Source organism: Bubalus bubalis, chromosome 1 (genome assembly GCF_019923935.1).
Source record: "Bubalus bubalis isolate 160015118507 breed Murrah chromosome 1, NDDB_SH_1, whole genome shotgun sequence".
Lineage (NCBI taxonomy): Eukaryota > Metazoa > Chordata > Mammalia > Artiodactyla > Bovidae > Bubalus > Bubalus bubalis.
In genome coordinates this window covers 180586205-180602300 of record NC_059157.1, presented here as the reverse complement: position 1 = coordinate 180602300, position 16096 = coordinate 180586205, and the positions used below count along the sequence as shown (strand labels likewise).

At 47.1% G+C, this 16096-nt stretch overlaps 1 protein-coding gene across 2 annotated transcripts in view; it reads left to right on the top strand.

Moving 5' to 3' along the window:
* Positions 1 to 16096, top strand: part of LOC102400938 (inhibitor of carbonic anhydrase) — a 43538-nt gene that overhangs the window by 22515 nt on the left and 4927 nt on the right. Inside the window, exons 9-13 of one of the 2 annotated variants that reach the window (XM_006051412.4) lie at positions 1032 to 1180; positions 3128 to 3218; positions 4633 to 4689; positions 7062 to 7217; positions 10482 to 10623. In XM_006051412.4, the coding sequence (XP_006051474.3) occupies positions 1032 to 1180; positions 3128 to 3218; positions 4633 to 4689; positions 7062 to 7217; positions 10482 to 10623 (595 nt within the window). Of the gene's footprint in view, positions 1 to 1028; positions 1181 to 3127; positions 3219 to 4632; positions 4690 to 7061; positions 7218 to 10481; positions 10624 to 16096 lie in introns of both variants that reach the window. The other variant, XM_006051411.4, reaches the window with a different exon arrangement.

Here is a 16096-nt window from a genome sequence, read left to right as displayed (position 1 = left end):
AGATCCCCTGGAGAAGGGAAAGCTACCCACTCCAGTATTCTGGGCTGGAGAATTCCGTGGACTGTACAATCCATGGGGTCTCAAAGAGTCAGACACGATTGCCTGACTTTCATATTTAAGTAATGACAGTCCTGTCTCCTTGTGTTAGCCAGGCTTGCCCCACCCCACAGGGGGTCTATTTGATAAGGAATAGAGCCCATCCTAAACTGAAGTGGGAACACAGCCTCTGCCACCACCAGGATCAGAGCTAGAATTTCAGAGGGTTTTGGACTTCCCAGGTGGCACTAGTGGTAAAGAATCTGCCTGCCAGTGCAGGAGACATGAGAGACTTGTGTTCGATCCCTGGGTCGGGAAGATCCCCTGGAGGAGGGCATGGCGACCCACTCCAGTATTCTTGCCTGAAGAATCCCGTGGACAGAGGAGCCTGGCAGGCTACAGTCCATAGGGTCACAGAGAGCTGGACATGACTGAAGCGACTGAGCACACACTGATCCAGCAAGCCCTGATCCAGCACTTGCTTTCTTTTGGCTCTCCATGCTTCCTTCCTGCCTTTCTTTCTTTCTTTTTTTTTTTTTTTCAGTAGTTATGGCACATCTGCCAAAGCCCTTGTGATTGATGTGGACATACTTGGTGGCAGAAGCAGGTGTGGGGGGATGGGGGGTGGAACAAGCAGACCCGCCCAGAACAAATGACGCTGGCTTCCAACTGGAGGATGCTCTCTGGATGGGAGATCTCCGTCCTGTGAGGAAAAAAACCCCAGAAGGCCCTGAGTTGGGCTGGTGCTGGCAGAGGCTTCCCCTGGGGAGGTGATGTCTGAGTAGGGAGGTCAGGAGGGGCTTGCTCTGCCTTCACTGCTCTGTCTGGGAGCCAAGTTGGCCATTTCTCCTGGAGGTGATATGCGGGAATAGGTGGTGACATGGGCTTGAGACACGTCAACTCTGCCGCTGCCAGGAAGAGCCCGGCTGGGCAACCACTCGGAATCCTTCCCCCATCTGGGGGCTTCTTTTGGATCCCTGGCTCTTCTCTAGCAGTCCCAGAGGCAGAAGATCCCCAGAGGGTGATGTGGTGCACAGTGGGCCATGACGAGCATGTCAAGTGTAACCGGTGGAGTGCGCTGAGCGGCGGCATCTTGACGTGCACCGTGGAGGAGAGCACCGAGGACTGCATTGCTGCCATCGCGGTAAGGAGGACCTGCCTCTGCAGTTGCCTTGGACACTCGGACTCAGCGCTGCTGTGCGTTTGGTGGTGGAGGCCCCTTCCCCGTGTCTTCCCATCAGCTGTGAGGCTGAGACACGCCTGTTACATGCTGCCTCCCCCAGCCCTACTCTCTGAAGCCCCACCCCACTGGCCCCACCTCCCACTTCAGCTCTGCCAGGGCAGAAACAGAGCAGCCCAGGACCCATATCTTCAGCTCAACTCTGGAGCCCTGGGAGCTCTTAGGGGTCCTGCCTAGGATGCGGGGTGACATCCTGTGGTCAGAGCCTCTGTGGATTGTGAAAGCAAATCAACCTTGTTGGTTCTCTGGACAGGTTTAAACTTTTTTTTTTTCCCCCGTGATAAAATTATTACACACTGGAAGAGAAATGAAAAATAATATCATTTACAACTTCACAACTCAAAACTAATTATAATTTCTGAGTGATGGTGTTATGTTGTTAATAACTGTCCATTTCAGTTTTGGAGATTAGGAAAAAAATTATCAATAAAAGACTGAAAAATTGACAAACTTAGAAAACACTACAGTTTTTTCTTCAAAAGATAACAATTGTGGTAAACCTCTCTGGGACTAACCCATAATATTAAGGTCTTGCAATTGATATAGTCTCCTGAATTTGTCCATTATAAGGATTAAATGAATTTGAGTGCTTGTAACATTGCCTAATGTGTAATAAGCAGTCAATAAATGTTAATAGTTATTATTTCAATTATTGAGCACAATTGGCATGCTTTCTTAGGTAATGAAATATTCATTTAAAATGTTTTTAATGACTGCATATTAGATCACCAAATTTTTATGCCTCAATTCTAAATGTCTATATTTGAATTATTTCTGAATCCTTTTCTATTATAGATAATATGTGATTGGATATTTTTGTTCTATACCCATCAGTATTTTTGAGGAAGCCTCTTTAATATTAATGATGGTGAATATATCTGAAATTACTTACTGTGTGCCATGCATGTGTATGAGCTCTTAACTTGTATTAACTCATTTAATGCTCATGATAAGCCCATGAAATAGATTTTTTTCACTCATTTGATGGATGAAAAAAAATGTACATAGAAAGTATTTAGGGATGTGTCCTTTGGAACAGTCAGTCCAAGAGGCTGACACATTCTATAGTGGTTATGAGCAGAGGCTAAGAAAATTAAACCACCTTAGTTTATCTTAGTGATCATCTATTGGATAAACTACTTAGCTTCTCTCTGCTTCAGTTAAAAAAATGTATAAAAGAGGGAGAATTATAGTACCCCCCTTACTGGGTTCTGTGAGGGAGTACCTGAGGAAATCACTATAGTGTTTAGAAAAGGGCCCAGCACATGGTAAGGTAAGCTTTTGCTTCTGTAGTTACTACTGTTTTAAGATAGATTTCTAGAAGAGTAGTTAGTAGGGGAAGAGCAAAGAGTGTTCCTGTGTCTGTATGTTTTTTTCTTCATTACCTTATCTATAAATGTAAGTGTGCATTTTTGGCTTTGTTGTTGGAAAAGTTCATTGATTAAAATAAGTTAATTATTAATAAATTATTAATTAGACTAGAGTGCTAATGGGATTATAGGAACAGAATTGAACTCTGCCATAGGGGAAAAAACAGATTAAATACACTAAGTCTGACCACGTGGATTGTTGAGTGAGTGACAATGGTCACAAAGGAAATGTGGTGAGAGCATGTCCCGCACTAAGAATGGGGCCTCATGGAGGGCACGGAGATGTCTAGGGAGCATGATCTGGGTTGGGACCACTGGCATTTTCTAAACCCTGGGTTTATGTGGCCGAAGCTTTGGGTCATACACGCCATTTGGTTTATCACAAAGACACATGATGTGAAGCCAGTGAGATGGAAACTTCTGAGGGTGAGACAGGATAACAACCTCACTGTTGTGCTACTGTGTTACTTCTTAACTTCAGAAAGGAGAGGCTGACGCCATGAGCTTGGATGGAGGCTTCATCTACACAGCGGGCAAGTGTGGCCTGGTGCCTGTCCTGGCAGAGAACTACTGTAAGTGGAGGCGAGGGTCTCTGTGTTTTCTTCCCTCTGGCCTATGGACATAGAAAGGCAAAGAATAATTTAGTTCAGTGTTGAGATAACAATAGCTGATTTTGGAGCAGAGTACTGCTGCTGCTGCTGCTGCTAAGTCATTTCAGTCGTGTCAGACTCTGTGTGACCCCATAGACAGCAGCCCACCAGGCTCCACCGTCTCTGGGATTCTCCAGGCAAGAACACTGGAGTGGGTTGCCATTTCCTTCTCCAATGCATGAAAGAGAAAAGTGAAAGTGAAGTGGCTCAGTCGTGTCTGACTCTTCGCGACCCCATGGACTGCAGCCTACCAGGCTCTTCCGTCCATGGGATTTTCCAGGCAAGAGTACTGAAGTGGGGTGCCATTGCCTTCTCCAGCACAGAGTACTAGTAGATAACATCTATTTTCCCAGAGTCAGAACCAACTAAGATATATATGAAACTTGGAGAGAAATCAAAATTTCAAACGTGTTAACCTTTATTGCTGGAAGAGTGATATTGGAGACCATGGCACAGAACTGGCCACAGGGCTCGTTAAACTGCCCTTGAGTTAGAGTTGCCCACCAGTTCAGGTGGATAGATCTACTGCTGACTGGATCCACGGCTTAGTACAGAAGAAAACACATTCTGTCAAACATAAGGAGGTCAAAACCATCCTCACCCCATTCTCTTCAAGGAAGAAAGAGCCACAGGTGCCTAGATCCTTTTGCCAAGTTTACTAATCCAAATGAACTCACTCCAGCTGTTAGAACATTAAGGATTGGGGCTACAAGGTCATGGTCTTGGTGGTGATCCATCTATCAGGAAAAATAAAGCTGGTTCATTCGTTAAACCCCTAAGTTGCTAGGCAGTGAGAAACCATACTTTATCCTTCAAAACAAAACAACCTGGTGAAGTAAACAGTGGTGTCTCCATAACAACTGAGGCTTAGGGAGGTTGAATGAGGTGTCCAGGGTAGAATGCAGACTGTAACCAGTCTTTCTGAACTATGGATTGGACCCTTCCCTTACAACCTAGCAAGACTGTAGTGACTGCTTGCACAGCCCAAAGCTCTGAAGGGAAGAATGTCAGGATGCCTAGAATCACATGGCAAAGTGAAAAGCCTCTGTGAAGGTTTTTATGGCTTCTGCTTCCCCCTCACCCCCTTCAATGAGCATTTCATTTTCTTTCTCTGTAGCTCCCAGTGTTGAGCTAATTCTGGGATGGAGCCTAATTTCAAATAGCAAAGGTCAGGGGAGAGGAGCTGAAATAGGATGGCAGGGAATCAGCTTGTTGATGCCAATGACAAACTGCTTGGTCAGCGTTTCCCCTCATTTTGTTCTTGACTGTTGAGAGTGAGAAAATCATGACTTGAGTAACGTGAGAGTTTAACGACCTGTACCTCAATTGTTTTTAGTGTCTCAAGATGGCAAAGAGCAGCTTGGGTCTAAGTGTGTGAACACACCTATGAAAGGTGAGTCAGAATCAGTAACACTGGGGCTCAAACGTAAAGGCCTGTTGTGGGGGAGAGGGGTTGAGGAAAGCCTTACAAATAAACCAAAGTTACCAGACTTGTAAAAAAAAAAAAGAGAGAGAGAGATGACCCTGCCACAGTTCACTGTGAAGGAGCAAATCTGTCGTGAGCTGTGAAATAATTTCTGTTTGTGGAGCATGTGCCAGTGGACAGAGGGCTCCTGCTTGCGCTGCTCCTGCTCAGCAGTCCTCTAGAATGTGGGTGTCACTGTGTGCATCACACAGATGGGAAAGTGAGGCTCAGGGACTGTGTGACTAGCCCAGGGCCACACAGGCAGCGAGTGGCCGCACCTAGGCTTGTTCAAGGCACCATGACTGGAAACCCACTGCCCTTCCTGACCCACCACAGTGCTCCCTGTCACAGGCTGCTACCCATCTCTGCAAGGGACAGGAGCCCATTCCTGACATTTCTGGGGCCCCGTGGAGGCCTCAGAGGAGGAAGAGGGGAGGCATAGATGCTGCTAATGAAGAAGAGGAGGAGGGAAAGGAAATTAACCCTTAGCTTTTAGTAGCTGGCTTTGAATAGCAGAGGAGTCAACCTCCTCTTCAGAATAGGAGGGCAGGTGACAAGTTTTGCCATCTGTGTCATCTCATGGGCAGAAACGGTCTTTATCTGTTTCTGAGGTACCCTGGGTAATCTAGGGCATTTGCTAGAGCAGTGGTTGTGTATGTCATGTGGTGTTTGGACCAGCAGCACCAATGTTGCCTGAGAACTTATTAGCAATGAACCTTCTTGTGTCCAGCCACAGGTCTGCTGAGCTCCAGGATGCGGCTGCTGCTCTGTGTTTCAGCAAGCCCTCAGAATGATTCTGATGTGCATTAAACTTTGAAAACTATTGTGATAGGGGATCTTGAGATGAAACCAAGTGCTTACTTGGTTTGGAATTTCTTATGAGATAGAGCTAGGGGAGGTGTGGGAGCTTGGAGCATCACAGCATAAGTGTGGGGTCACAGAGGCCCTGCACCACCCATCTCTGCAGAGGCCTCGGGGTGCAAAGCCACTCACCCCACAGCTTCTCCCCTTCAAAGGGAGCAGAATCTGGGATATATTCTCCCTCTTTCCTCCCTGCTTTCCTGGCTAACAGTCTTCTCTGAATTGAGTCTGTATCCCAAAACCTAAGGAACAGCATATAGTCATTCTGATTATAAAATACACGAAGTCCTAAAGAACTGTAATTGCTTCACGAGTGATTGAGATTTCCAAGAACTGCAGTGATATACAAATGTGCATCAATGAGGATACTTGGAAGACAGTTCAGGGTGATGGAAAAGGTTAGATTGGAGTAGAGATGGAGAGGAGTTCATCCCGAAGCCACACACACACACACACACACACACCACAGATGGCAATAGTTAATGCCATTTTGTTGAAATTGTTACAGCTCAAAGAAAGGTACTTTAACAGTGTTTGGCTGCTGGAATGATGTCGTAGAGCCCAGTGTGGTAGGCAGGAGAATCTGCTTCACCAAGAAAGTGGCTCTAGTACTGCTCCTGCTGCTAGCAACATGGCCAGAAGCCTATCCATGTAACCTTCCCTTCCCATTCCTAATGTACAGTATGATCGTATTAGTACATTTCATCTCCTTCAATAGGTATTAGTACCTAAATGGGTATTACTGTTACCATTTCGTTTACGAGAGATTTAGGATCCTGGATGCTGAGTGACTAGTCTGAGGCAGGTTAGTAACTGGTGAGGGAGGCCTTCCAATGCTATGTTGACTTCCAACTTGAATATATAGACATCTGAACTACAACAGCAAGAAAAGGTGTGTGTATGTGTGTTGGGAGGGGGTGGGAGTGGGGGTGGTGAACCACATTACCCATGATTTCAGTCTCTAAACAGCCTTGGAGTTTAGGTCTTACTCAACAAGCACGATTCTGTCCCAATACTGTGATAGACTACATCAAATGTCAATGGCATTCCTGTAAAAATCAGGAGCAAGACAAAAATGTGCACACTCACCAAATACATTTGGCATTATTTTGTGAGTGAATTCAGTAAGATAAGAAAAAGAGGTTTTTTAAAAAAATTGAGGAAAGGAAGAGATTAAATTGTCATCGTTAGAAAATGGTATTACTATAAACCTAGAAAATCAGAGACTTCACTTTAAAAAGGAAGTCATTAAAGCATTTTCTTTTGGACTTCTACTCAACAGAAATACTCAAACACGTGGCTCCACCCAGTGCTCCCTCCCTGAGAGACTGACAGGTGAAGGTTAGCTGCAGCGGCTCTGGAGTAAATTTTAGGGAGGGCCTGGGAGGTACTGAAATTGCACCTTGGTATTGAAATTGCATCTTGGTATCTGTTGCAAGGTTATTACGTCGTGGCAGTGGTCAAGAAGTCAGATGCCGACCTAACCTGGAACTCTATGCGAGGCAAGAAGTCCTGCCACACTGCAGTTGGCACTTCTGCTGGCTGGAACATCCCCATGGGTTTCCTATACAATCAGACTGGGTCATGTAAATTGGGTAAGTGTGTTCTGAGTGGCGGTGTGCCTATGTAGGGGAGAAATTCAGTTCAACAAATGGCGTAATTGGGTGGTGGACAGGAGCTGGATAGACATGTGGGCAAGCTTCACATCTCCTTAGCAGGATCCCCCTTTCTCCTCCCCTCTTGCTTCCACGGAAGTGGTTTGGCTTAAAGAGTAGATCTCAGGGAAATACACCACTCTTTATGTCTTTTGTCTGGCTCATGGAAGCTGGCTCATGGTTTATGGCTAGACCTTCTGCCTTTATGGCTAGACCTCATGGAAGAGGCCTGTTGGCAAAACGAGAGTGGAGTGTAGAGTGGGGTGTAGGTGTGTGTGTCTAATGTGTGTGTTAGTGTGCATGTGTTGTTTTTCCATTTAAACTTGCTCTCTTTTTTTAAGTGTGAAAAAGGTTTATTTGGGGAGATACACACATACACAGAGTGTGGGCCATCTCAAAAGACGAGAGACCTGAACCTGCTTTCTTAATTGAACACGTCACACCAGTACGGTTCAGCTTCCCCCTTTGACTGCTTTAGCTTTCACTTTCACCCTTCACCTCTCTTACATTTCTGTATTAGTCATTTCAGCCAATACCTAAAAGGCTCCTGCTCCCCTGCTTTCCCCAGCCGTGTGACAAGTCTCAGCCCTGCAGGAACCCCATCGCCCGCTCTCTTGGCGCTCTGCACCTGAGCAGCTGAACACAGGTGGAGAATGTCACAGGGCACAGCAACTCATTCCATGCAGATGTTCCAGCCGCTGGCCTCAGCATCACCCATACCCCCTACAACTGTAGGCTCATGAGCACCCCTACCGTTCCTCTGCTCCACTCCCCACACTTCCCAGTAATTACCCTAATGTCCTAGTTGTCCATACACCTCCATGCCACTCTCACCTGTCTACCACCCTTTCTGAGCAGATGATCTTGTCTGCCTATGCAAGAGACACTTCAAGCCATCAGGACAGTTCCCATCAATACCTCACCAACAAAGCCCAGGGCCCCTGCTGGCTGCATCTGCTTAGCAAGTCCTCCTATCCACGTGGCTGTCGGTCCCTGCCTCGACCCCCTCCCCAGAGCTGCACCCTCAGTTACCATTTCTTCCTCTGGTATATGCAAATTTCTCTCAACCTGTAAATGCACCCAATGTCTTTCATCTTGAAAAATTTTCCCTCTCCCTACCGTCCCCTCTAGCTCCTAACCTTCTCCTTCTACCTTTATGGCTGCTGCTGCTGCTTCTGCTAAGTCTCTTCAGTCGTGTCCAACTCTGTGCAACCCCATAGACGGCAGCCCATCAGACTTCCCCGTCCCTGGGATTCTCCAGGCAAGAACACTGGAGTGGGTTGCCATTTCCTTCTCCAATGCATGAAAGTGAAAAGTGAAAGTGAAGTTGCCCAGTCATGTCCAACTCTTCACAACCCCATGGACTGCAGCCCATCAGGTTCCTCCGTCCATGGGATTTTCCAGGCAAGAGTACTGGAGTGGGGTGCCATCGCCTTCTCCGCCTTTATGGCTAGACCTCTTAAAATCATGGTCTGAGCCATTCACCCCTGCACTCCCTGCTGTGGGTGACTCCCCTGCCTCATTCCACAGGGAGAACTCTGGTCAAGGTTACCAGGACCTCCATGTTGCTCAGTTGGAAGGATGGGCTCCAGTCTGTTCCTCCATGACCTTTCATTGAATCATCTTAAACCACAGTCTCCTGGCTTTTTGTGAAAACACACTACCTTCTTTTTTCTCTTACCCCTACAAAGTCCCTCTTTCCTAACCTGGTTAATAAATGTTTGAGTTGCTTAAAGCAACTTTTTCCACTTTAAACTCAACCTCCAAGCACTCACATCTATGCCTACAGCCTAGATGACCATCTAAACCAATATTATACGTGCAAAGCTAGGCCCAGAGCAAGCACTAGATCAAGGTTCGCTGCTGTCACTGAGGCTAGGTCAATATGCTGACAATGTCAGGTTTTGTCCCTAGCGTGGATTTCTCTTTGATCTCCAAACCTGCATATATTGAACTGCCTGTTTGACATTATCTAATGTTGTATTTGAAAAGTGCATTAAACTTAACCTGTACAAAATAGAATGCATTCTCCCTACCAAGCCTGATCCTGCCCCAGAGCCACCCAGCTTGCTGGAGGCTCCCAGTCTGTGCCCTGGCTCCAGCTGGAAACCAACCTCTCATCCCCACATACTCATCCAGCCTGAGATTTTAGCTGTCCTCCCCTCCACCTAGCTCCTCCCTCTGCTTCGTGAGACTCCAAGCTGCCCTCATGTCCCCTGGACTCCAGCAGTAGCCTGCTGCCTGCACCCTACATCTGTCTTGACTCACCCTGCTAGACCCTTGGCCCCACATTATCTAGCCGGTCAGAGGCTCCCCATTTCTTTACAAATAAAAACAAAAGGTATACAAAGATGTAGACCGTCACACATGGTCTGGACCCTGACCCTTCCCGCTCACTGGATCACTGAGTGGTTCAGCACCAGGGGGCCTCCATTAAGCTCTCTGTGCTGTCTGCCCACCTCCCCCAACCCTTGCCCTAGCCCTTGCAGATGCTGCTCCCTGACTAGGAAGCTCATCCTTTGCCCTTCACTAGAGTAACTCCTATTCATTCTTCATCTCTCCACTTGAGACCTCTCCCTGACTCCTAGGTCTGCACCAGGCTCCTTTATTTGTAGCTGTGGAGCCATATTCTTTTTCCCAGAACATGATGTGGAAATACAATTATGGGGAAATGCTAATTCATGCTGTAGTTACTTGAGTTGTGACTGTCACCCCATGAACTTGGGCTCCAGGAGGGCAGGACTTCTGTGGTTTCATCATAGTGGTACCCTGGGGCTCAGCACAGGATTGGGCAGTTGGGCCTCTTAGGCTCCTTCATGTCCTTCGAGTCATAACTGCAGACCTTGTAAAGATGGACAAGGGCAATAGAGATTGGAAAGCGTGCAGGACAGGGTCAACCAACCAAAACTTCCAATTTCGTCCACTCTCCTAGAGTTAAATCCGTGTCCATCCCTCCCCCTGCTGCCCTGTGCCAGGACTTCAGTGATCTCACAGACCCTTGTCCCAGCTTCAGCCAAGTCCCCTTTACTTTGCTCCAGCTGCAACCTTTTTTCTTTTTCTATTCCGTAGGTTCTTATTTCTAATCATATGGTACTAAACACCTGAATGTGTCTTTATGTCACTCAGGCAATTTTAGGAACAAAATTTGAGGCTTTCTTGCCAACACAGGCAGGGAAAGCTAACCTCAGGTGTCCTCCTGTGCAGATGAGTTCTTCAGTCAAAGCTGTGCCCCTGGGTCTGATCCGGAGTCCAGCCTCTGTGCTCTGTGCAGAGGCAGCTTCAAGCCAGCCCACATGTGTGCTCCCAACAGCCACGAGCAGTACTACGGCTCCAGTGGGGCACTCAGGCAAGTAGCATCTGCCCACTGCCTTTTGCTTTGGTACCAGCCCATTGAACCTCTTGTCCTTTCTCCTTTCTCAGCACCCCACCATCTGGGTGCTGCATTTAGGAAGGGCCAGGACTGGAGAACAGAAATGCAGATTCCCAGGGGCCCTGAGGACTCAGGTCCGGTCCCTTCCTGGAGCACTCTTGGGCAGAGCTGATGGACTCAGGGTGCCTGGGGAGGGGCAAGAATGATAAGCACAGGTCACAGCCCTGCTTCTGCTTTTGATCCTTCCTTCTATATGACTGTGGACAAGTCACAGGATCTTCCAGAGCCCAGTTTGAGATCAAAGGAAGGACACTGAATATGTGCATTTTATACCTGTTTGATGAATACATTTAAAAACACATATTCCTGGGCTCCTCCATTCATTCAATAAATATTTATTGAGCACATAGTAGGTGCAGGCGCTGTTCTAGGTAGGTGGGTTAGAGCAATAGCAAGACACATGGCCCCTGTGTCTCGTGGGGGGAGTAAGACAGCGCATAAAGGATGATCACTTCCTGACTGTGGTAAGTGCTATAGGGTGTGTGTATGGGGGCGTGGGACTGAGGGGCGTGATGTGACAGTGACTTGGGGTTAATCTTAGAAAAAGTGGTCAGGGAAGGCCTCAGCATCATGGAGGGGCTGTTAAATATTGAGGGTTAAATACTGAAAGGGAATCAGGCTTGAGAAAATCTGGAGAAGAATAATCCAGGAAGAAGGAACAGCAAGGACAAAGGCAAGGCTAGACAAGTCATGCTGTGCTTGAGGCCAGAGAAGGCCCCAGAGAGAGCACTGGGAGGTGGGCCCAGGTAGGGGAGGCTGGGCTTGCAGCCATTGGCTGTTCTGCCATTGGAGATCTGGCTCAGGAGGTAGAGTTAATTCTAAGTATGGAGGGTCCTCAAGGGTGCTATGGAGTTGGGGTTGTGTGGAGAATGTGGGAGCCTCTATAAATAAGGCTTCTAGTCATCACATGGCCAGACTACTTTGTCCCTCCCTCTCCAAAGTTTTGTCACTTTCATAAACCACACATAAATTACATATTTTCACAGATCCTACTGCATAAATATAAACATTAAACTGAGGCTAAAATATTTGAACTTTTCCTTCCACTGGGATGTGCATCGGTATTAAGGTCCACGGTCCCATTTTGGCATGATTATGATAGCGTCACAGAGACCTCAAGTTCTGTCCAGAACCTCGGGAGTTCCATCGTGAAGATGGGGATGCAAAGAACAGTCTTAGCTCTAGGCATCGCATTCTCCCCAACGCCTCCTGCCTGCCTTGGCTCTGCTTCCAGCTTCCTGTCTCCAGCATTCCTACTGACCTGAGATCCATTGATCCTGTTCTCACCCCCCACTATAAACCTTTCCCCCTCCAGACCACAGCATACGTTCTACAGCCAACCATGATAATTATTCATTATTCCCCTGTGCACATCCTCAAATGCCAGTCACCTACTCCCGGCTGAACTGCAACCTGGGTTGGCTCCAACATTCCCCTTCAGTGCCAGGGCCTCCAAGCTGACTGGCCTCCCAGTAAAGTAATGAGAACCCAGTTCTGATGAGCCACACCGTCGCTAGTCAGTTACCATCCCACTCTCTTACAAGACCATTTCATGCTCTTTCCTCTCCTCAGTCATCCAACGTTTCTTTCTCCATCTATCACACTTGTTTTCCTCCTTCACCTGAGAAAATTGAGGTCACCGGGATAGAAATGCCATTGTGCCACTGCCATATCTGTGCGTGTGCTAACCTCCGTGCTGGTGGGCACGCTGCCACTCCTCCTCCTGGGGACGAGCAGGCCGGCTCCTGCTGAGCCTGATCTGTGCTGGCATCGCCTCCCCGCAGCCTGTTGAAGAGCGTTGCCGTAGCAGCCTCTCCTCTTCTTCCTGCGTCATCACATCTTTTTATCCACAGAATTACTTCCAGCAGCACACAAACATGCTGCTTCTTTCTCATCCTAAACATAAAGAAATAAGACAAACTTCTCTTGATCTCACTGTCCTCTGCAGCAACCTCCTGCTTCTCTCTTCTTTACAACAGAAGTCCTTGAAGGAGGTCACTCTAATGTCCTTGCCCAGTTTAGTTTCTCTCCTTTCAGTCTTCCCCAAACCTAGTTAAAGAAATTGTTCACCTCTCCCTCCCCAACCAATGGAGCTGGTTTTCATTATTGTATTTAAATTATCTACAGAACACATTCTTCCTCATTGTTGGCAAGTGGGAAGATTATTCCCACCATACCTGCCACTCCCCGCCCCTCCCCACCCCCCCACCATTAACCCCCATCCACCACAGAAAGTCAATTCCTAGGCAGATTGATAAGAAGTTCAGGGTCCCCAAGGAGGAGAAAGGGGTCTGGGGCTCTCAAAGTGGAGATTGGGAGTCTGGAATTTTCAAGGAGGAGAAAAGGACAAACTTCTTTTCCCTCTGCATTCCTTGAAGTGAAGTGAAGTCGCTCAGTTGTTTCCAACTCTCTGCAACCCCATGGACTGTAGCCTACCAGGCTCCTCCCTCCATGGGATTCTCCAGGCAAGAGTACTGGAGTGGGTTGCCATTTCCTTCTCCGGGGGAACTTCCCAACCCAGGGATCGAACCTGGGTCTCCCGCATTCCAGGCAAACGCTTATCCTCTGAGCCACCAGGGAAGCCCTTGTCTCAGTCAATTACACAACTCAGTTTAAACTCTGTACTAGAGATTATACAGCAACAATATATCCGGCTGGAGGACAGTTTCTCCTTCCTGAAAACCTCTGACTAATCCTGATATCTTAGAATGTATATTATGGGAGTGGGTCCGGAGGATCTTTCTATTGTCAAATTCTAATCTTGTTATCCTAAAATATAAATTGCTAGAGTAAGTCTGGTAAAATTTTCACAAACTTGAGACATTCTTTTGATTCATTGTAATAACTAATTAAAAGGTATATACCCCCATTGCTAACACTAGCAAGGGGGTACTGTTTCTGCCCCCTTCTGATATCTATGTCAGAAGCTTTCTCTATCCCTTTTATACTTTAATAAAACTCTATTGCACAAAAGCTCTGAGCAATCAAGCCTCGTCACTGGCCCCAGATTGAATTCTTCTCTTCTGGAGGCCAAGAATCCAGGCGTCTTTTTGTGGGTCAGCAACAGCCTTTCACCACCATCCACCACACAGCTGAAACTACACTTTAAAAAAATCTATTTATTTATCCGGCTGCATGGGGTCTTCATTGTGGCATGTGGGATCCTTATTTGCAGCATGTGAACCCTTGGTTCTGGCATGTGAGATCTAGTTCCGTAATCAGGAATCAAACCTGGGCCCCAGCATTGGGAGCAAGGAGTCTTAGCCTGTGGACCACCATGGAACTTCTGAAATAGTCATTTTAAATCTCCAGGGACCTCTGTGTTGCAAATAAATCCAAAGCCCAGATCATTGGCACCACCCGTCTCTTCCTCCTCTTGGATACATTTTCTTCTCTGGCTTCAGGACACCACACTTTCTTGGATTCCCTCCTTCTTCTCCTGTTACTGCATCTCAGCCCCTTTGCTGGTTCTGCTTCATTCCCTGACCCCTATGTATTGGCAAGCCGCGGGGCTCCAGCCTTGGTCTTGTCTCTTAATGCTCAGACTTTAGTGGTTTTATCTAGTTCTTGTTGTTGTTCAGTTGCCCAGTCATGTCCAACTCTTTTTTTTTTTTTTATGTCCAACTCTTTGCAACCCCATGGACTATAGCATACCAGGCCCCCCTGTTCCTCACCATCTCTTGGAGTTTGCCCAAGTTCATGTTCATTGCATCGATGATGCCATCCAGCCATCTCATCCTCTGATGCCCACTTCTCCTTCTCCATGTAGTTCTATGTTGACAATTCCCAAATTTACGTTCCTCTTCAGACATCTCTTCAAAACACCAGATGAAACTCCAAATTCATACATCTAACTGCCTACTGGGCATGTCCACTTGGATGTCTAATCACCAGGTCAAGTTTAAATGTCCCAAACTGAGCTTTTGGAATTTCACACACTCCCACCCAAACCAGCACCTCCTGCAGTCTTCCCCATCTCAGTTAAAGGCAACTCTGTTTTTCCTTTTGGAAAAAGTCAGTCTTGCTGTGTATTGACCATGTCTCCTCTCTTTCTCTGAGGCCCTATATCATCATATTATGTTATCTCTACCTGCAAAGGGTAACAAGAACTGACCTCATCACCCATCTCTGCTGATACCACCTTGATCTAAACCACCATTGTCTCTCCCCAGATTATAACCCCTAACAGAAATCCATGCATCTGCCCTATCCCCCTCTCCCACCACAGTCTAGCTTCAACACAGCAGTGAGGGTGATTGTCAGCCCAGTTCAGGGGAAATCTTCCTGCTCACACAACTCACGCCCTGAAATTGTGTTGTAAAGTCCTAGCTGCTTCCAGTGTGACCAGGTGGATTGAAGGGGTTGGGGAGGCCTAGACAGAACTCAAAAAATATTAACACTTGGTAGACCAAATAAAAGCCAAGAATTAAAAAAACAATGTTACACAAAGGGAATGTTCTTAGATTTAAAAATCACATTACAGTACTACTTAATACTGTGATCAATACAGGCTGGTTTATGTGACGACTGAAAAATCAGTGGAAGAGAAAAGACTTCCAAGACAGATACATAGACATATTATGTTTAATCTAAAACAAAGATGACTGGAGAAAGGATGGACTTGGGACATCAAATAAAACAAGTACAATGAATGGGATCTGGTGACCCAGGCGGGAGCAGATTCAATAGTGAGTTAGTCCCCTAAGATGACTGGTGAGGGTTGGGGAGTCCTGTGCAGAAATGCTGATGGTAAGTGCTATGATGGTAAGTGCTCTTAGGTGTTTGGATGACTTTAGGGGAGAGGCCCATTGCTAAGGACAGTGTAGGGTCAAGGCAAGGCTTAGTGTTTGTTTATTTTTTCAAAGAAGCATAAATACTGATGGAAAGAGCCCAGTGAAGAGGGTTATAGAGGGGAAAGAGGATGACTGCCGTGGAAAGTGCCTGAATGTGGGTCAAGGTGGGGTGCAGAGCCCCTGGGGAGGAGACTTTAGCTGGAGGGAGGCCTTCCCTCCTCCTTTGTCCCTGGAGGGCAGGAGAGTGCTAGAGTCTTGGGCTGCCAGATTCGACAGAGGATGTTGAAAGGAAGCCCACATGATGATCTCTTTATTTCTTCTGCAAAGCCAGAGTACATGACAGAGTGTAAGTGTTGTGGAGGGGTGTATGGAGAGACAGAGGTTTACAGGAAGTGGGAGAACATTTTGGGGTCCCTGCTCTGTAGAGTGGCTTACCTGGTGGCTCAGACAGTAAAGAATCTGCCTGCAATGCAGGAAACTTGGGTTTGATCCCTGGGTTGGGAAGATCCCCTGGAGGAAGGCTGGTAACCCACTCCAGTATTCTTGCCTGGAGAATCCCCATGGACAGAGGAGCCTGGTGGGCTGCAGTCCATGGG